This window comes from Indicator indicator, chromosome 32 (assembly GCF_027791375.1).
Source record: "Indicator indicator isolate 239-I01 chromosome 32, UM_Iind_1.1, whole genome shotgun sequence".
In the NCBI taxonomy this organism is placed as follows: Eukaryota; Metazoa; Chordata; class Aves; order Piciformes; family Indicatoridae; genus Indicator; species Indicator indicator.
In genome coordinates, this window is record NC_072041.1 from 8,300,237 (window position 1) to 8,319,885 (window position 19,649).

General features: G+C 57.5%; 1 protein-coding gene across 10 annotated transcripts in view; it reads right to left on the minus strand.

The window, feature by feature from the left end:
• EIF4G3 (eukaryotic translation initiation factor 4 gamma 3) overlaps window positions 1-19,649 on the minus strand; it is a 124,610-nt gene that overhangs the window by 12,310 nt on the left and 92,651 nt on the right. For all 10 annotated transcript variants that reach the window (XM_054394957.1, XM_054394955.1, XM_054394956.1 and 7 more), the window contains 8 exons: window positions 17,814-17,918; window positions 15,761-15,893; window positions 13,960-14,054; window positions 10,896-10,989; window positions 10,303-10,420; window positions 8,457-8,680; window positions 5,925-6,040; window positions 1,282-1,454 (listed from right to left, as the gene is read on the minus strand). In XM_054394957.1, coding sequence (XP_054250932.1) covers window positions 1,282-1,454; window positions 5,925-6,040; window positions 8,457-8,680; window positions 10,303-10,420; window positions 10,896-10,989; window positions 13,960-14,054; window positions 15,761-15,893; window positions 17,814-17,918 — 1,058 coding nt within the window. The remainder of the gene's footprint in view (window positions 1-1,281; window positions 1,455-5,924; window positions 6,041-8,456; window positions 8,681-10,302; window positions 10,421-10,895; window positions 10,990-13,959; window positions 14,055-15,760; window positions 15,894-17,813; window positions 17,919-19,649) is intronic.

Here is a 19,649-nt window from a genome sequence, read left to right on the forward strand (position 1 = left end):
AGCCACAGGGCTGCATCATGCTGAAACCTACTGCCAGCCCCAGGGGCAGAGAGATCCTCTCAGAGTGGTCAGCAGTGACCAGAGAGGATGCAAATGAAAGCAGCCAGGCTGGGCTCACACCCAGGACTCAGTGTCTGAGAGATGATTTCACCTGCCTGAGCCCTGCTGAGCCCTGGTCTAAGCCTAGAGTCACAGAATTGGTTTGGGTGGAAGAGACTTTTACAGATCCTCCAGTCCAAGCCCTACCCCAGGGCACCACTGAACCATGGCCCTCAGCACCACATCTCCAGGGCTTTGAAACCCCTCCAGGGATGGAGACTCCACCACTGCCCTGCAAGGCCTGGGTGAGGTCTTGGTCACCCTGAAGGGGAAGAAATTGTTCCTCATGTTGAACCTAAACCTCCCCTGGGGCAACCTGAGGCCATTTCCTCTTGTCCTGTCCCTTGCTCCTATGGGGAAGAGACCAACCCCCACCTGGCTCCAACCTCCTTTCAGGGAGCTGTAGAGAGCAATGAGGTCTCCTCTCAGCCTCCTTTTCTCCAGCCTTAACACCCTCAGTTCCCTCAGCTGCTCCTCCCCAGCCCTGCTCTCCAGACCCTTCAGCAGCTTCCTTGCCTGCTGGTGAGGACTGAGTGGGTGTCAGGGACCTCTCTGGGAAGAGGAATCCTTTCCCAGCTGGAGCCCAGTTCAACTCCAGGCTGGGAACACAGAACCCAGAGCTGAAAAGAAGCAGCAGTTGAAAGTCAGCATCACTTGGGGAAGGTCTGACCCAACTGACACTGCTCCTGCTGCATGTTCTCCTCCTCAGCCCCTCGAGGACATGGCCACTCCTCAAGCTAAGTGGCACCATATGGGTGAGCCTGTTCCAGCAGTGGGAGCCTGGCTGTGCCCTGGGGCTGCAGAGGACCTGGGGCTGCAGAGGACCTGGGGCTGCAGAGGACCTGGGGCTGCACAGGACCTGGGGCTGCACAGGACCTGGGGCTGCAGGTCCTCCTCAGGTGGAGATGCCTGACCTCTCCCTCCTCCCTCAGTGGGGTTCAGAGATCAGACAGAAGACAACCATGGATGAAGGCAGCACAGCAGTGAAGCAGACACCCACCTGAGTCCTCCTGAGAACACTGCCCTTCACTCCAGCCCCAGAGCCACTCAGAAATCTCTCCCAGGGGGTACCACTGAGAGATCCACCTGGCTGGCAGCCCTCAGGGGGTGCGTGGAGAAGGCAGGCAGGACACCAAGCCCCGGCGGGCAGCTGCTGAAGGGAAGGCCGCAGGGAATACGAACCCCTTGAAGAAGTCCTGCTTGCTGAGCTGGCCTGCCTGCACCAGCTGGTGCAGGAGCTGGCCCAGGTGGTCCCTGGTGATCTGACTCCTCTCCAGCGTCGCCTCCACTCCCAGGCGCACGAAGACAGGCAGCAGGCTCTGGGCACGCAGCTCCTCCACGCACTGCATCGCCTCCTGCGCCGACAGGGGACAGCCTCAGACACCCCACGGCCAGCACAATCCCCACCCCCAGCCTGGCCACACACTGCCACAGCCTGCCCAGCTTGCTCATGCCTGCCCCCCTCCCTGGAGGTGTTCCAGGCCAGGCTGGATGAGGCCTTGAGCAAGCTGGGCTGGGGGGAGGTGTCCCTGCCCGTGGCAGGGGGTTGGAGCTGGATGAGCTTTGAGGTCCCTTCCAACCCAACCCATTCTGCCAAGCTGTGAGTCTATGAAAACAGAGCACTGAAGGCACCAACAATCCTGAATCCAGCCCCCAAACCTACCAGGCAGTGCAGGAAGCATTCTGGGGTTCTGTGAATCAGTTTTGCCTCAGGCAGTGAGCAGTGAAGTGAAGCTGCCAGGCCCAGCTGCTGAGCTGGGCTGGGGAACCTCCTCACAAACCACTGCTGCTAACCATGAGCATGGGGGCAGGAACTGCAGCAATCCTGCTGCAGAGAGCAGAATTCACAGCACACAGGCAGCAGTTTCTCAGCTACAGAGTCAGGCTGCAGGGTGCAGCTCAGCTGCTCAGTGAGAGGATGGAAACTGTCTCCTGGGTGCCACCACCACACCTATTCCTTCACCAAGTATCAAACCAGGCAAGTGGAGGACATCAGGTTGGGCTCCTGATCTGATCTGGCACAGAAATGTCCACCTTGCAGATCCAGAGAATAGAATCCTAGAACTGTTTGGGTTGGAAAAGGCCTCTAAGACCACCCAGTCCAACCAGCAACCCAACCCCACCATGGCCACACATTCCCTGAACACCTCCAGGGATGGGGACTCCACCACCTCCCTGGGCAGCCTCTTCCAGTCCCTGACCACTCTCTCAGTACAGAAATTGTTCCTCATGTCCAACCTGAACCTCCCCTGGCACAATTTCAGGCCACTGCCTCCTGTCCTACCACCTGATAGGAGAGAGAAGAGACCAACCCCCACCTCCTTTCAGGCAGCTGTGGGGAGCAATGAGGTCTCCCCCCAGCCTCCTCCACACCATACAGAGAAGCAGAGAGCAGGTGGGGAGCACCTGGAGGACAATGTCCCCTTTGCAGAGCTCCTTTTTTCTAGCCTGTGCTTTTTGTGACCTAAGCAAACCAAGCACCTCAGGGACTGTCACAGAAGCACTCAGTGTCACACTGCAGACATCTCCACTGCCAACAGCAAAGACCTTCCACTGACCTCCTCCCCTCAGCCCAACAGATCTCCAAGGCTCCCTGGCTGGGGACTTTGCTCTCTGCCTTAGGTTGTGCCTTCAGTCCTCAGGGGCTGTCCCTGCAGGCCTGGAAGGGCTTTGCTCTGCAGGTCAGGGGCCTGGTGGTCCCAGAGCACAGGCTGGGGTCAGAGCTCCTCCATCAGCTGTGCTCCAGGATGGACAAGTGACATGGCACCACCTGACCCTGCTGCCACCACAGGGCTTGGCAGCTCTGAGCCTGCATCAGTACTGAGGGCTGAGGCCACGAGACACAGGCACTGCCCTGCTGGGGATGTGAGCACAGAACCAGGGAATGGCTCAGGCTGGAAGGCAGCTCAGAGATCATCCAGCTCCAACCCCCTGCCATGGGCAGGCACACCTCCCACAGCCCAGCTTGCTCAAGGCCTCATCCAGCCTGGCCTGGAACTCCTCCAGGGAGGGGACAGCCACAGCCTCCCTGGGCAGCCTGTTCCAGAGTCTCACTCATACCTGATCTTACTCACAGAACCATTTAGGTTGGAAAAGACCTTCAGGATCATCACTCCAACCATTAACCCTACTCCACCAAGTCCACCACTCAGCCATAGCCCCAAGCACCACATCTCCACTTCTAAACACCTCCAGGGATGGTGACTCCACCACCTCCCTGGGCAGCCTGGGCCAGTGCCAGAGAACCCTTTCAGGGAAAAAAAAACCAAGCTTCTAATGTCCAGCCTAGGCCTAAACCTCCCCTGGTGCAGCCTGAGCCATTCCCTGCTGTTCCATCTCTAGTTCCCAGTCAGGTGAGTTGCAGCTGAAGCCTTGCTGCTTGCTGCCTTTGCAGAGCACCAAGAACTTCTCATTCTCCAGTAGCCCCCAAGACAGAGCAGCTGCCTCCACCTGAGGGACCTCCTGAACCAGAGGTGTTCTTGTTTCACACAGCTCACCTCTCCTTCCAGCCAGCCATAAAAGATACAGCACTGCCCTCCCAAGCACAGAAACTGAAGCAGCTCCCAGTCCCAGGCAGCCAGGGGCTGGACTCTGAAGTCCAAGCACAAGCAGAGGGCCAGGAGACTCCTGGCTTGGGCAGTGCCACCCCCCCTGGCTCCTCCTGCCCAGCCACTGACCTGGGGCTCATGGGGAACCCAAGTGCAGGATTGCTCTTCTCCACACCAGCACTTCCTAATAACCAGGTGTGACCCCAGAGCAACCCAGCCGAAGGAGCTTGGCCTGGACCAGTCAGAGTGTGGCCAGCAGCACCAGGGCAGGGATTGTCCCCCTGGACTCAGCACTGCTGAAACCACGCCTGAAGGACTGGGGTCAGTTTGGGGCCCCTCACTCCAAGAAGGACATTGAGGAGGTCCAGAGAAGGGCAAGGAAGATGGTGAAGGGTCTGGAGAACAGGGCTGGTGAGGAGCAGCTGAGGGACCTCAGGCTGCTCAGCCTGGAGAAAAGGAGACTCAAGGGAGACCTTCTGGCTCTCTACAACTCCTTGAAAGGAGGCTGGAGCCAGGTGGGGGGGACAGCACAAGAGGAAATGGCCTCAAGCTGCACCAAAGGAAGTTCAGGCTGGACATGAGGAGCAATTTTTTCACTGCCAGAGTGGTCAGGCACTGGCACAGGCTGCCCAAGGAGGTGGTGGAGTCCCCATCCCTGGAGGTGTTCAGGAAACCTGTGGCCATGGTGGGGTTGGGTGGATGGTTGGCTTTCATCTCTAGACATCTTCTCCAGCCTTAATGATCCCACAGCTCTACAACAAAAATCCTCTTCCTGACAACTGGAGGTGCCAGCAGCAGTTCTGCCTGGAGGGTGCCCAACCAGCAGCTCCCTGGTGCCACCTCAGACCTGGCAGGTTTTTAAGCATGTTTGAGGGGAAGATCAAACCTCTCAGCTCTGCAGCCAGGGGAACACTCCCTGGAAACTGCCTGCAGAAGCTGAAAATCCATTTACAAGAGAACCCAAATCCCAGCCTTTAGCCAGAATGTGCTGACAGCCCCAACCCCAGTTGTTACAAACCCTCTGGGCTGCTTGGTTCAATATTTATTGGTGCTTTAGCTGCCTCCATGCCTTTGGAACCCAGTGGAAACCTCCAGCTGTATTCCCACTGCTTTTCCTGCTTCCCAAAGTGCCATTGCTAGGGAGCTGCTCAGGGACTCATACCAGGCACACAAACACCTCAACAAGTTACTGAAACCATGAGCTGGGTGAGCTCAGAGCGTGAGAGAGTGGTTTGGGTTGGAAGAGTTGACTGCAGAGACAGCTTTGCTCCTGAGCCTCAAACCCAGAAAGCACTTCAGAGAATCATAAATGGCTCAGAGCTCATCTGCTGCAACCTCCCTGCCATGGCAGGGACACCTCTCAACTGGACTTGGTCACCTAAGGCCTCATCCAGCCTGGCTTTGAGCACCCCCAGGCAGGAGGCAGCCACAGCCTCCCTGGGCAGCCTGTGCCAGAGTCTCACCAGCCTCACACTGAAGAACTTCTTCCTCAGCTCCACTCTAACCCTGCTCTGCCTCACCTTCAAACCATTCCCCCTTGGCCTGGCTCAGACACCCTCAGGATCCTGCAGGATCCCTTCAGGTCCTGGCAGGCAGCTCTGAGGTCCCCCTGGAGTCTTCTCCTCTCCAGGCTGCACACCCCCAGCTCCCTCAGCCTGTGCTCACAGCAGAGCTGCTCCAGCCCTTGGATCATCTTTGTGGCCTCCTCTGGCCTCACTCCACAGCTCTGTGTCCTTCTGTGCTGGGGACACCAGAGCTGGAGGCAGGATTGGAGGTGAGGTCTGAGCAGAGCAGAGCCCAGGGGCAGAATGTTTCTCCTATTACCAGTGGGCAGCAAACCAGTTTCAGAGACAACTCTCCTAAACCACTCATGGAGCTGCTGCTGCCCAAACTTCCACAGAACCATGGAACTGGTGAGGTTGGAAGAGACCTTGGAGCTCCTCAAGTCCAAGCACTCCCCCAGAGCTCACAACCCCAGCACTGCTGCTGAGCCACTGCCACCAGACCACCTCCCCCAGCACCACATCCATGCAGCTCTGAAACCCCTCCAGGGATGGGGACTCTACCACCCCCCTGGGCAGCCTGGGACAGTGCCTGGGAACTCCTGCTGGGAGGGAATTTTCCCAATATCCAACCTGAACCTGTCCTGGCACAACCCAGACACCCCCCACTCCTGTCAGCTCTGTGTGAGGTGAGGCCTGGCAGAGCCTCTGCCCCTGCAGAGAAAGCAGAGCAGAGCTCTCTGGGGGACCTGCAGGAGGTTTTCATTTTGCTTACCTTAAAATCATTAATATGCAAGAACTCATCAATGATGGATTTGCATTTTCTCTCTATTTCCTCTTCTGACAGGGAAGCTTTTTCTTGTGCTGGAGCTGAGGGAGCTTCAGGCTTGGCTGGTGGAGTAAAAGACACAAAAAAAACCCCAAAACACAGTTAGAAAAGCAAAATCAGAGACAACATTCTGAACACAGAGGCCAGCAGAGCAGGGCTGGTCCTGCCCCACATCAGGCACAGGTCACTGCTCCCCTGGCCACACTTCCCCCTGCATCAGCTCCCAGTATTTCACAGATCACAGAATGGCTTGGAAGGGATCTCAGAGCTCATCCAGCTCCAACCCCCTGCCATGGGCAGGGACACCTCCCACCAGCACAGCTTGCTCAAGGCCTCATCCAGCCTGGCTTTGAACACCTCCAGGCTGGGGCCATCCACAACCTCCCTGGGCAACCTGTTCCAGTCTCTCCCCACCCTCACTGCAAAGAATTTCTTCCTCATCTCCACTCTCAGTCTCCCCTCTCCCAGCTCAAAGCCATTCTCCCTCCTCCTGGCACTCTCAGCCCTTGTCCAAAGTCCCTCCCCAGCTCTCCTATAGCTGCCTCCAGGTACTGGAAGGCTGCTCTGAGTTCTCCCTGGACCTTCTCTTCCCCAGGCTGAACAGCCCCAACTCTCTCAGCCTGTCCCCACAGGGGAGGTTCTGCAGCCCTCTGATCATCTTTGTGGCCTCCTCTGGATCCTCTCCAGCAGCTCCAGGTCCTTCCTGTGCTGGGGGCCCCAGAACTGGGTGCAGTGCTGCAGGTGGGGGCAGAGCAGAGCAGAGCAGAGGGGCAGAATCCCCTCCCTGCTTTTGGTGCAGCCCAGGCCATGAGCTGAATTCTGTGAAGCATCCTTCTCACAGGCACAGCTGCAGGGACTGAGGCTGCAACACCTTCAGCCCTCTCTATCAGCATTAAATAACTGCAGCCTGAGCTGTCACCATGTGCTGCATGTTTAAACTGTGCCAACTGTGATGGGCAGTGACCCAAAGCCATCTCCTGATCCCATCCCCACAACCTTGGTCCCCATCAAGTCCTTACAAAGTGCCCCAGCTCCAAGAGCAGTTTGTGCTGTGGCACCTGGGGGGTGCTGCTCACTGTAGAGCTTTCCAGATGGTTCCCAGGGAGCAGGGCTGCTCATCACAAAGGTTCTATCCACACACCCTCAGTGTCCTCAGTCTTTTCGCACCAACAGATCAGCTCAGGCTGGCAGGAGGGAGGGGTGGGAGCTGCAGCACTGAGCTGGTGCCAAGCCACCCCAGTGGGTGCCAATGCCACGCTGCACCCAGCCCTGCTGGGAACCAGGCCTGGCTGCAATGCAGTGCCAGCCATGCCAGCCACAGTCTGCCCCAGACCCACATCACTGCTGGGGCCCTGGGAAACATCTGGGAAGGGTGGGCATGGCTTCAGGGGGCACTGCAGAAGCAGCCCTGCACAACTGACCCTGATTTTCACAGACTGCACTGGGCTGGAAGGGACCCCCCAAAGGTCATCTTCTCCAACCCCCCTGCAGGCAGCAGGGACACCTCCAACCTCAGCAGGCTGCCCAGGGACACATCCAGGCTGACCTTGAATGTCTCCAGGGATGGAGCCTCCACCACCTCCCTGGGCAGCCTGTTCCAGTGTCTCCCTACCCTCAGTCTGCAGAGCTTCCTTCTGATGTCCAACCTAAACCTGCCCTGTTCCAGTTTCAAACCATTGCTCCTTGTCCTGTCCCCACAGGCCCTGCTCTTGGGGACCCAGCAAGCAGCAGCAGCAGGGTCAGGCTCTGAGCAGGCAGCAGTCAGGCTCTGAGCAGGCAGCAGTCAGGCTCTGAGCAGGCAGCAGTCAGGCCCTGAGCAGGCAGCAGTCAGGCTCTGAGCAGGCAGCAGTCAGGCTCTGAGCAGGCAGCAGTCAGGCCCTGAGCAGGCAGCAGGGTCAGGCTCTGAGCAGGCAGCAGTCAGGCTCTGAGCAGGCAGCAGTCAGGCTCTGAGCAGGCAGCAGGGTCAGGCCCTGAGCAGGCAGCAGTCAGGCCCTGAGCAGGCAGCAGTCAGGCTCTGAGCAGGCAGCAGTCAGGCTCTGAGCAGGCAGCAGGGTCAGGCTCTGAGCAGGCAGCAGTCAGGCCCTGAGCAGGCAGCAGGGTCAGGCTCTGAGCAGGCAGCAGTCAGGCTCTGAGCAGGCAGCAGTCAGGCCCTGAGCAGGCAGCAGTCAGGCTCTGAGCAGGCAGCAGTCAGGCCCTGAGCAGGCAGCAGTGCAGTGCTGCCTTGCTGCTCTCTGCAGCCTTCCAACCCTGCTGAATCCTAAGGAGGAGCTGGTCAGGAGATGACTCTGAAGTCTGCACCAATCAGGTGTGCTCCAAACCTTTGGAAGGCAGCTCCCAGCTCTCACAGTGTGCATCACTGTGAGCCAAACCTTCCCAGGGCTGCACAGCAACCTGTCCCTGCCCCTGCCCCTGGGAGCTGTCTCCCTTGTGCCTTGTACCCAGCCAGCAGGGCTCCCCCAGCCCGGCGGTGCTGCTCACCAGGCTCCTTGGTTCTGCTCCTCTCTGCCTCCGTGCTGTTCCTCTCCAGCTCCATGCCTCCTGTTAGCTGCTTCACGGTCTCCAGCATCTCCCTGCGCTGCTCCTCTTGTGCCTGGTTGTCCAGCAGCAGCTCCTTGCTGCTGCTGCCCCTCAGGAAGGTGTTGGGGCGGGCGAGGGCAGGCGGCAGAGCTTTGTCGTTCTTCTCCCTGCCGGTGCTCCCGCGACTGCCGAAGGGAAACGCCAGGGCCTGAGCTGCTGGCACAGGGCAAGCCCTGCCCACCACCCTGGGCACCCCAGACAGGAGAGTGGAGGTGTGGGTACTGGAACCAGCAGGATCTAAGGCCCCTTTAAGAGACCAGGCAGGTAACAAAGAAGGGTTGTGCTTGTCAGTTCAGAACCGTGGGATGAAAGCTTTCTGGCATCTGTCTGCAGGAGGAAGCTCTCCTGTGGCTGCCCTGAGCTTAGGATCACAGATCAGAGGATGTTAGGGCTTGGAAGGGACCTTTGAAGATCATTAAGTCCAACCCCCCTGCTAGAGCAGGATCATAGAATCCAGCACAGGTCACACAGAACACATCCAGATGGGGCTGGAAAGTCTCCAGAGAAGGAGACTCCACAACCTCTCTGGGCAGCCTGCTCCAGTGCTCTGTGAGCCTCACAGTGCAGAAGTTCCTCCTCATGTTGAGGTGGAACCTCCTGTGCTGGAGTTTCTATCCATTGCTCCTTGTCCTATCCCAGGGCACAACTGAGCAGAGCCTGTCCCTGTCCCCTCCCTCCTGACCCCCAGCCCTCAGATATTTCTAAACATTTATCAAATCCCCTCTCAGTCTTCTCCTCTCCAGACTAAGCAGCCCCAGGGCTCTCAGCCTCTCCTCCCCAGGCAGTGCTCCAGTCCCTTCAGCATCCTTGGAGCCCTCCCTTGGACTCTCCCCAGCAGATCCCTGTCCCTCTTGAACAGGGGAGCCCAGAACTGGCCACTTGTAGATAAGAGAAAGAATCTTGTTTGTTAAAATGATTTAATTGGCCCAGCTCTGGGTTTTGCTCCATCAGCCATTCTGGGGGACATGTAAGGCCCTCAGATGCATTAATGAATTTGTCCTCAATGTCTTCAATCACTACATTGGAGTCTGTGATCAATCTGCTGTGAGGTGGAGGGTTTGACAGGGATAAAACCAAACACCACCACCCGCAGGCAGCAGGGTGCCTGCCTTGGCTTTTTGCAGTTTTAGCTAAGCAGAGTATCAGCAAAATTCACCCAAGGGTCAGAGATGCAAAAAAAGGTCCATGGAGTGGATTTCTTGGGTTCCCAGAATGGGTTGGGTTGGAAGGGACCTTAAAGCTCATCCAGCTCCAACCCCCTGCCCTAGGCAGGGATACCTCCGCCAGTCCAGGTTGCTCAAGGTCTCATCCAGCCTGGCCTGGGACACGTCCAGGGAGGGGACAGCCACAGCCTCCCTGGGCAACTGTAATGGCTTCAAAAATCCCAGAAGGGACCCCAGGGATCACCTGCTCCAGCCTCGCTAGGTGACAGTGGAGCTGACCTGAGCTTGCTTAGCAGCCTGGCTTAAAACTGAGCCTGGCTTAGCAACCTGAGGCTTAAAACTGCCCAATGCAGGGAACTGCACCACTTCCTTGGGAGAGGATTCCAATCTCTAACTGTTCTCATGGGGAAGCATTTCCTTCTGGAGCCCACTGGGAACGTCCCCAGCACCCCCTGTGGACACTGCCTGCCTCCCCAGGACATGATCAAAGATGTAGGTGGCTCAAGTCAGCTGCAGGTACCTGTGGGGAGGACAGCCCCAGGCACTGCTGGGGCAGGGCAGGTGGAGCTCAGCCTGGGGCTTACCTCGTTAAGGCCCTGCGAGAATCGAGTTCTGAAGATGCAGATGAGGCAGACACAGGTGGGACTGGGGGCTGCAGGGCAGAGAACCTGTTCAGACTAGTGGCACTTGGTCGTAAGGAGTCTGGCAGGTGGGAAAGACAACACAGAGAAGAGTGGCAGCAAGGTCAGTAGCTGCTGGCACCACCCAGGTGCCACCCACTCGCCTCAGCAGTCGGCGTCTGGAGGAGCACCAAAGGGAAAGGGCTGCTCCTGCCCCACTCCAACCCCAGTTGCAGGCAGACAGGCACAGAGATGAGCATCTCCCACCCAAATCTCTCTAACCATTACAGATCATTCAGGTTGGAAAAGGCCTCTAAGGCCATCCAGTCCAACCATCTACCCAGCACCACCACGGCCACTGCACCATGGCCACAGGAATTCTGAACCCCTCCAGGGATGGGGACTCCACCACCTCCCTGGGCAGCCTCTTCCACTGCCTGACCACTCTTGCAGGAAAGAAATGATTCCTCATGTCCAGCCTAACCCTCCCCTGGTGCAAGTGGAGGCCATTTCTCGAGGCCTCCTGGCAGAGGGTGAGGAGCCCCACGGTGACTTACCCAGCTCACTCGCCTTGGCTCCACCACTGCTGCCCTTCCCCCAGCTGCCCAACTGGGCTTTAGGCACAAGCTGAATCTTCTCATCTATTGTGGGCTGTAAAACACATCAGGGCACACCATGACATGGGGACACGGACCACAGAATGGCTCAGGTTGGAAGGGACCTCAGAGAACATCTACTCCTGCCTCTTGATGAGGGGCTTGGCACCACTGTGGTTACTCCCAGAGGAGCTCTGCAGTAGGGCTCCCAGCAGAAGTTCATCAGTGCCACAGAACTGAACACTGAAGCCCACTGAAGGCAGCAGGTTCAAAGCTGTTGTCCCAGCACCACCTCTAGTCCCTTTCTGTCATAGGAGCACAGAATGAGGTTGGAAGGGACCTCAGAGCTCATCTATTCCAACCCCCCTGCCATGGGAGGGACACCTCTCAGCCAGACTCAGCTGCTCAAGGCCTCATCCAGCCTGGCCTTGAACACCTCCAGGCAGGAGGCAGCCACAGCCTCCCTGGGCAGCCTGTGCCAGAGTCTCACCAGCCTCACACTGAAGAACTTCTTCCTCAGCTCCACTCTAACCCTACTCTGCCTCAGCTTCAAACCATTCTCCCTTGGCCTGGCTCAGACACCCTCAGCAAAAGTCTCTCTGCAGCCTTCCTGCAGGATCCCTTCATACTGCAAGGCAGTTCCCAGGCCCCCCTGGACATCTCTGTTACAAATGGGGCCCTCTGGGGCAACAATCCCTGGCTTGTGAACACCAAAATGAACTTGGGACACATCTTTGGAAGGCAGAATAAGCCACAAGGGATGCATCACAAAGAGCCTCTTCCAAAGTGCCACTGGAACATGTTCACAATCACCAGGAGCCTCCTTTTCCTGGGATTCCTGAAGCTGAGGTAACTCTTGGCACTTGAAAGCTGTTCCACCTGCCACCTGCAGAAGGGTCTGCTGCCCACTCCCCCTGCCACATGTGGCTCTGGGGGGAATCCACAGGGTAAGAGCCAGGATTCCAGGAGGGCAAAGCATGCCAAGAGGCTGCAGAACTTGCAGAGAACAAGCAGAGTGTGACAAGAAGAGAACATTGATCCCACAGTGCTGGGCAGGTGAATTACTGACAGGAGGCTGTGACCCTGCAGATCCCTCAGTCTGAGCTCCTCTCTCCATCCACACTGTGGAGCTCTGCTGGTGCTGTTTGTCCAGAAGGGCTTTTCCCAGGCTGAGTCCCTGCTCTCAGTGAAGCTTTGGAAGCTGTTTCATGACTTTCACAAGGAACAAACTCAGCTTTGATCTGCAGGGCTGCAGCCTGCCCAGGTTCTGCTTTACAGCTCTGCCAGCTCCCAGGCACTGGGAGTGAAACTGAGGGAGAGTGGCATTAACTGGGACAAGGGAATGCTGAGGAATAGCCCTGATTTATGGGAAAGACAAAGTTCTTGGCCAGAAATCCCAGAGCTCCTGAAGAGCATCACAGAAGAAATTTCCAAGCTTGCCTAACCTGCAGCCTGAAATAACCATCCCCAAATCCCCACCTGAGTGGCAGAGGAGCAGGAGGAGGCTCAGCTGCAGGCTGGGTGTGAGGCTTTGTCAGAGTGAGGGATGTGACTGCACCAAGGAGAGCTCAGACAGGCTGGGAAGGAGGACACAGCTCCTCTTGTGCCACCTGAACCTCCCAGGCCTGGCATGCTGCCACCTGTGACGTGGCAGCAACGTTTGGTTTTCAAATGGAGTGTGGCAACCTCGTTCTGCTGAGATGCAGAGCAGGGCTGCAGGACTGGAGGCAGCAAGGTTTGAGGCTTCTCTCTCTGTTTGAGTCTCCATCTCTCACAGGCACATGATCATAGGACCACAGAATGTCAGGGGTTGGAAGGGACCTCTGGAGATCACCCACAGCCCAACCCCCCTGCCAGGGCAGGTCACACAGGAACACCTCCAGGTGGGTGGAAGCTCTCCAGAGGAGACTCTACAACCTCTCTGGGCAGCCTGCTCCAGGCCCCCAGCACCCTCACACCAAAAAGTTTCTCCTCATGTTTGGGTGAACCCTCCTGGGTCCCAGCTTGCACCCACTGTCCCTTGTCCTATCCTGGGCAACAGCACAAAGAGCCTGGCACCTTCATCCTGACCCCCAGCCCTCAGCTATGGATAGACACTGACCAGATCCCCTCTCAGCCTTCCCTTCTCCAGACTAAACAGCCCCAGGGCTCCCAGCCTCTCCCCAGAGCAGAGATGCTCAATCCCACAGGCAGCCTCACAGCCTCCCCTGGACTCTCTCTGGCAGATCCCTGCCCCTCTTCAACTGGGGGGCTGCAAACTGGACACAGGATTCCAGGTGTGGTGTGCTGCAGGGATTGGGATGCGCTGCAGGGATGGGGATGTGCTGCAGGGATGGGGAGGTGCTGCAGGGATGGGGAGGTGCTGCAGGGATTGGGATGTGCTGCAGGGATGGGGATGTGCTGCAGGGATTGGGATGTGCTGCAGGATGGGGATGTGCTGCAGGGATTGGGATGAGCTGCAGGGATTGGGATGTACTGCAGGATGGGGAGGTGCTGCAGGGATTGGGATGTGCTGCAGGGATTGGGATGTACTGCAGGATGGGGAGGTGCTGCAGGGATTGGGATGTGCTGCAGGGATTGGGATGTGCTGCAGGGATTGGGAGGTGCTGCAGGATGGGGAGGTGCTGCAGGGATTGGGATGTGCTGCAGGATGGGGAGGTGCTGCAGGGATTGGGAGGTGCTGCAGGGATTGGGAGGTGCTGCAAGGGTGGGGATATGCTGCCTGGACAGCCCAGCCAGGAGCAGGCAGTCTCCCCTCCCTCACCCCAGCCAGGAGCAGGCAGTCTCCCCTCCCTCACCCCAGCCAGGAGCAGGCAGTCTCCCCTCCCTCACCCCAGCCAAACAGGGGCATGCAGAAGCCAGCAGGCTCCCTTTGTGCTTTATTTCTGCCCAGCACTGCCTCTGGGCATTGCAAATGCCCTCAGAGCCCAGGTTCTGACCTGCAGACCCCAGAATGGTCCTCCCCTAGCCAGCCAGATGCAGTAAGGCAAGACCTTGGCACTCCTGTGGCAGTGCTGGCACCTACCTTGGTGATTTTAAGGAACTTGGTGGGGTCCAGCACTCTGCTGTTCTTTGCCCCCTGCACAGTGTTCCAGCCACCTTCATCCACCCTCTGGACACCTGCCAGTGACAAACACAACAGCCTCAGCTCAGCCCCTGCCCCAGCTGCCCCCCAGCCACAGCCCCCTGAGCTCAGCAGGAGGAGGAGCAGAGATGGACACAGTCCTGCTGAGGCTCAGCATGGCTCTGTGCAGCAATGCTGCCTCTTGGGCTGTGATAGAACCACAGAGTGGTGGGAAGGGACCTCTGGAGCTCATCCAATCAACCCCCCCTGCTCCAGCAGGGCACCCACAGCAGCTTGCCCAGGAGCACAATGCCCAGGGAGGGTTGGAAGCTCTCCACACAAGGACACTCCACAACCTCTCTGGGCAGCCTGCTCCAGGGCTCAGCACCCTCACACCAAACAACTTTCTCCTCCTGCTCAGGTGGAACCTCCTGGGGTCCAGTTTGTGTCTGTTGACCCTCATCCTATCACTGGGCACCACTGAAGGGGTCTGGCCCCAGCCTCTTGCCCCCCACTCTTCAGATATTTGTAAACATTGATCAGATCTCCTCTCAGCCTTCTCTCCTCCAGCCCAGTCCCAGGGCTCTCAGCCTTTCCTCCTCAGACAGCTGTTCCAGTCCCTTCATCATCCTCACAGCCTCCCCTGGACTCTCTCCAGCAGTTCCCTGCCTCTCTTGAACTGGGGAGTGCAGCACTGGACCCAGTCCTGCAGATGTGGCCTCACCTGGGCAGAGCAGAGGGGGAGGAGAACCTCCTTGGCCTGCTGGCCACACTCTTTTCAATGCACCCCAGGAGACCTTTGGCTTTCTTCTTGGTTATGAGGACACACTGCTGTGCACCAGGGCTCCAAGGTCCTTCTCCACGGAGCTGTTTCTCCATGGAGTGTCCCTTCAGGGCAAGCAGACACAACCATCCTGCCTGACCTCACTGTTCTCATGCTGCTTTTGGTGGTGGCTCCTCCTGGTTGGACTCCCCAGTGCTTGTTCTTGTGATCTGGACACAGCAGCACACTCTGAGCTCCCCAGAGGAGCAGGCAAGGTGCCTCTGCTAACCCAAAGCCACCCCTGGGGCAGAGCTTTCAGCAGTGCTAGGGCTGGTCCAGACCCAGAACCACTCAGTGCCAAGCTCCTCCCCTCCTCCTGAGGTCACTCTGAGGACCAGCAGAGCCCAGGTGCATTTTCTTTATGCTCTCTTTTCACAGCACTTCCATTTGACAACCCTTTTAGGATTAAAGAAGCCCAGACAGGATTTTGCCCCTGCCCCTCTCCATCCCAGGCTCCATTTTCCCAGTCACTGAGGTAGTGCCAGGCTGAAGGGTTGGTACCAATCTGAGGTAATGCTGAGACACTTTCTCCTTCTGAGTTACCCCCTCCCAGCTTCCACAGCTACAGACAAAGTGGCTCCCCTTGAAAGCAGATCCTGACATCAGAGGAGGGGATGGCCAAGCTGGCTGGCAGTAACCTGCTCTGACAGGCTTCTGGCAGCCCAGCACAAACCCAAAGCTGTTCTCCATCCATGTGAAGCTTCAGCACCACTAGCCTCTGGCTGTTTATTTTTACCCCAGGGATTTGCTCCCCAATAATCCACAGAGCCAGGCCATGGCAAGCCTGCTCCTGCCCCAGCACCAAGCCAGAATCAGCTCCCAGTTCCCTTTCCTCATCAAAAAAAACCCCACCCCATTTTCACCTTCCCTGTGGGATCCCCCCTGTGGCCCCTGCTGTGAAGGCAGAGAGGTGAGCAGCCAGCTGGGCTTGGCCTTTACCTGGCCTTCTCTTCTCTTTGGTCATGAGTTGTTGGACCTTCCTCTGCTCTTCTTGCTCTTCAATCTTGGCTTCTTTATGAATCTGCTCGATGGTCTTGGGGCCCTGGTCTGCTCTTCTTGACACCCAGTTGCACTAGGGAGGAAGCAAAGATGTGAGCAGAGAGACTCCAGGGCAACAGCCTCAGGGGAACACCAGGAATGAGGCCTGAGCCTCCCCCTCTGCTCCCTGAGGGGCCAGGAGAGGTTTTGTGCTGCTGGGTCATGTGGTGGCCATGGCTACCCCAGCACCACCCAGCACCACAGGTCACAGAATGCTACAATGGCTCAGCTTGGAAGGGACCTCAGACATCATCTGCTGCAACCTCCCTGCCATGGGGCAGGCTTCATCCAGCCTGGCCTTGAACACCCCCAGGGAGGAGGCAGCCACAGCCTCCCTGGGCAGCCTGTGCCAGAGTCTCACCAGCCTCACACTGAAGAACTTCTTCCTCAGCTCCACTCTAACCCTGCTCTGCCTCAGCTCCAAACCATTCCCCCTTGGCCTGGCTCAGACACCCTCAGGAAAAGTCTCTCTGCAGCCTTCCTGCAGGATCCCTTCAGGTCCTGGCAGGCAGCTCTGAGGTCCCCCTGGAGTCTTCTCCTCTCCAGGCTGCACACCCCCAGCTCCCTCAGCCTGTGCTCACAGCAGAGCTGCTCCAGCCCTTGGATCATCTTTGTGGCCTCCTCTGGCCTCACTCCACAGCTCTGTGTCCTTCTGTGCTGGGGACACCAGAGCTGGAGGCAGGATTGGAGGTGAGGTCTGAGCAGAGCAGAGCCCAGGGGCAGAATCCCCTCTGCTGCCCTCTGCCCACACTGCTCTGGCTGCAGCCCAGCACAAGTTGTACCACCCCGAGTTGTGTATCCTGGTAGAGGACTGGTGGAGAATGGAGGCTGCAGTGCAGAGGCACAACTGAGTTTGAGACATTTTAACCTCCAGCACCCTGCTCCTCCCCAGCCCTGCTCTCCAGACCCTTCCCCAGATTCCTTGACCTTCTCTGGACCTGCTCCGGCCTCTCAATGTTCTCCTTGCAGTGAGGGACCCAAAACTGAATCCAGCACTCAAGTTGTGGCCTCAGCAGTGCCCAGTCCAGGGGGACAATCCCTGGCCTGCTCCTGCTGCCCGCACCATTGCTGATCCAGGTCAGGCTGCTGGTGACCTTCTTGGCCACCTGGGCACACCCTGGGCTCATCTTCAGCTGCTACCAACCAGCACCCCCAGGGCTTTCTCTGCTGGGTGGCTTCAGCCACTCTGCCCCCAGCCTGGAGCCTTCCTGGGGTGGTTGTGACCCAAGTGCAGGAGCCAGCCCTTGATTCAGCCTGGCCAGACCATGGGCATGGGCAGGTCTCTGTCTGCACTGTGTGCACAGCTGTCTGCATCAGGTCATTAACTTCTAGAGCTTCATGTGGACCCAGCACCATCACATTCAGGTGGAGCACAGACTCTGTTTGCTTCTGTCTGCACTGGAAGGCCAGCAAGCAACCAGCAGCTGCCAGGTGGTGCCAACAGGACCATCTTCTGATGAGAGCCACACTGCCATCAGCAGGAGCCCTCATGGTTTTGAAATCAACTGCTGCCCCTCCCCTGTGGGGCTCACAGCTCACAGCACTCCAGTCCCAGCAGCAGGCAGAGCTCCACCTGGAGCAGGTGGGAAGGAAGCCAGCAGAGCTGAGACTGACACAGCCCAGCACTGGGGTGCTGTGGGGAAACCACCCAGAAGCTCTGCTGGGGAAAGAGCTCAGGTGGCTCTGCTGCAGTGGGGCTGGGTGGGTGGCAGGAGAAGGCAGTGTGAGCACACAGCCAGCAGGCAGCAGGACCTGCCACAAGCAGCCCAGTGCCTGCCCACACTGGGCTCAGGAGGGCCAGCTGGAGCAATGTCAGCCAGGGCAAGGGGGGCAGATCTCCCCCTGGCACCCCACTCCTGCTGGAAGCATGGAAATCCCTCACCTGGTGGGAGGCCTCTTCCAGCCCAGCCAGGGAAGGGAAGAATCTCTTCTGCTTACTTGAGTTGATACCTACCAGCCTCAGGTCTATGACATCCTGCAGCATGAACCGAATCCTCGAGGACGTTTTCCTCTCCTTCACAATCTTCTCCATCTGATTAAAATACTGATCCATGCGAGGCTGCACAGGAGAAACACCACCACTGTCATCACCATCATCACCATCATCATCATCATCACCATCATCATCACCATCCTCATCATCACCATCATCATCATCACCCTCATCATCACCATCCTCATCATCACCATCATCATCATCACCCTCATCATCACCATCCTCATCATCACCATCATCATCAACATCATCATCACCATCACCACCATAATCACCAACATCATCATCACCATCACCACCATAATCACCATCATCACCATCATCACCATCCTCATCATCATCACCATCATCATCATCACCATCATCATCATCACCATCATCACCATTCTCATCATCACCATCACCATCATCATCATCACCATCATCACCATCATCACCATTCTCATCATCACCATCACCATCATCATCATCACCATCATCATCATCACCATCACCATCCTCATCATCACCATCACCATCATCACCATCACCATCATCACCATCACCATCATCACCATCACCATCATCACCATCACCATCATCACCATCATCACCATCATCGTCACCATCACCATCATCATCATCACCATCATCACCATCACCATCATCACCATCACGACCATCATCACCATCACCATTATCATCACCATCACCACCATCATCATCACCATCACCATTGTCATCACCACCACCCATCATCACCATCACCATTGTCATCATCACCACCCATCATCACCATCACCATTGTCATCACCCCCACCCCCACCCCCACAGTGTCTTGGCAGACAATGAGAGCTCTCCCTGGGCTGTGGAGCCAGCAGGTTGCTGGCAGCACCCCACAGCATTTTGGTGCTGGAAGCACAGCTGGAGCCCCAGAGCTGTTCCTGCAGAGGGGACTGCTGGGCCTCATGAGCTCTTCCTGGTGGGACTTGAGTGTGTGCAGAGGGTGAGGCACAACTCTGGAGGCACCTCCTTGCCCTGCTTTTCAAATAGTCTACACCCCCTGCATGAGCACAGTGGCTGAGGGACCTGGGGTTGTCCAGTCTGGAGAAGAAGAGGCTGAGGGGAGACCTCCTTGTCCTCTACAACTCCCTCAAAGCGGGCTGGAGCCAGGTGGGGGTTGGCCTCTTCTCACGTGCAACAAGTGACAGGACAAGAGGAAACAGTTTCAAGTTGTGCCAGGGCAGGTTCAGGTTGGATATCAGGAAAAATTTCCACTCAGAAAGGGTTCTCAGGCACTGGCCCAGGCTGCCCAGGGAGCTGGTGGAGTCCCCACCCCTGCAGGTGTTCAAATGCTGCCTGGATGTGGTGCTGAGGGAGGTGGTTTGGTGGCAGTGGCTTAGCAGCAGTGGTTGTGAGCTCTGGGTGAGTGCTTGGACTTGATGGTCTCAGAGGTGATGACCTCAGCAGTTCCATGAGTCTCTTTGTGATCACCTTGTGATCCACTGAAACAGAAAAATCCCTGTGGATGCTCCCCAGGGCCACCTAAGCTGATCTGTTGGCCAGCTGCCACCAAAGAGGAGTCCTGCTCTGCCCCTGAGCTCCTGTTCCTGTCAGCAGGTTTGGTGACCTCAGCCCCAGAAAGCTGGCTCAGGACACCACCTTGGGCATCAGAGTAACCCTGCACTGTGGGCTTGATGCTTTGCCTCCCTGAGCTGTCCCAGCTGGGCTCAGGTGAGAGAAGTGAGGGCTGAAGCTCTGCTTCTCTCAGCAAGAAGCTGAGGCTTAGCTGGGGAGTGAGGTCCCACAAGCTCC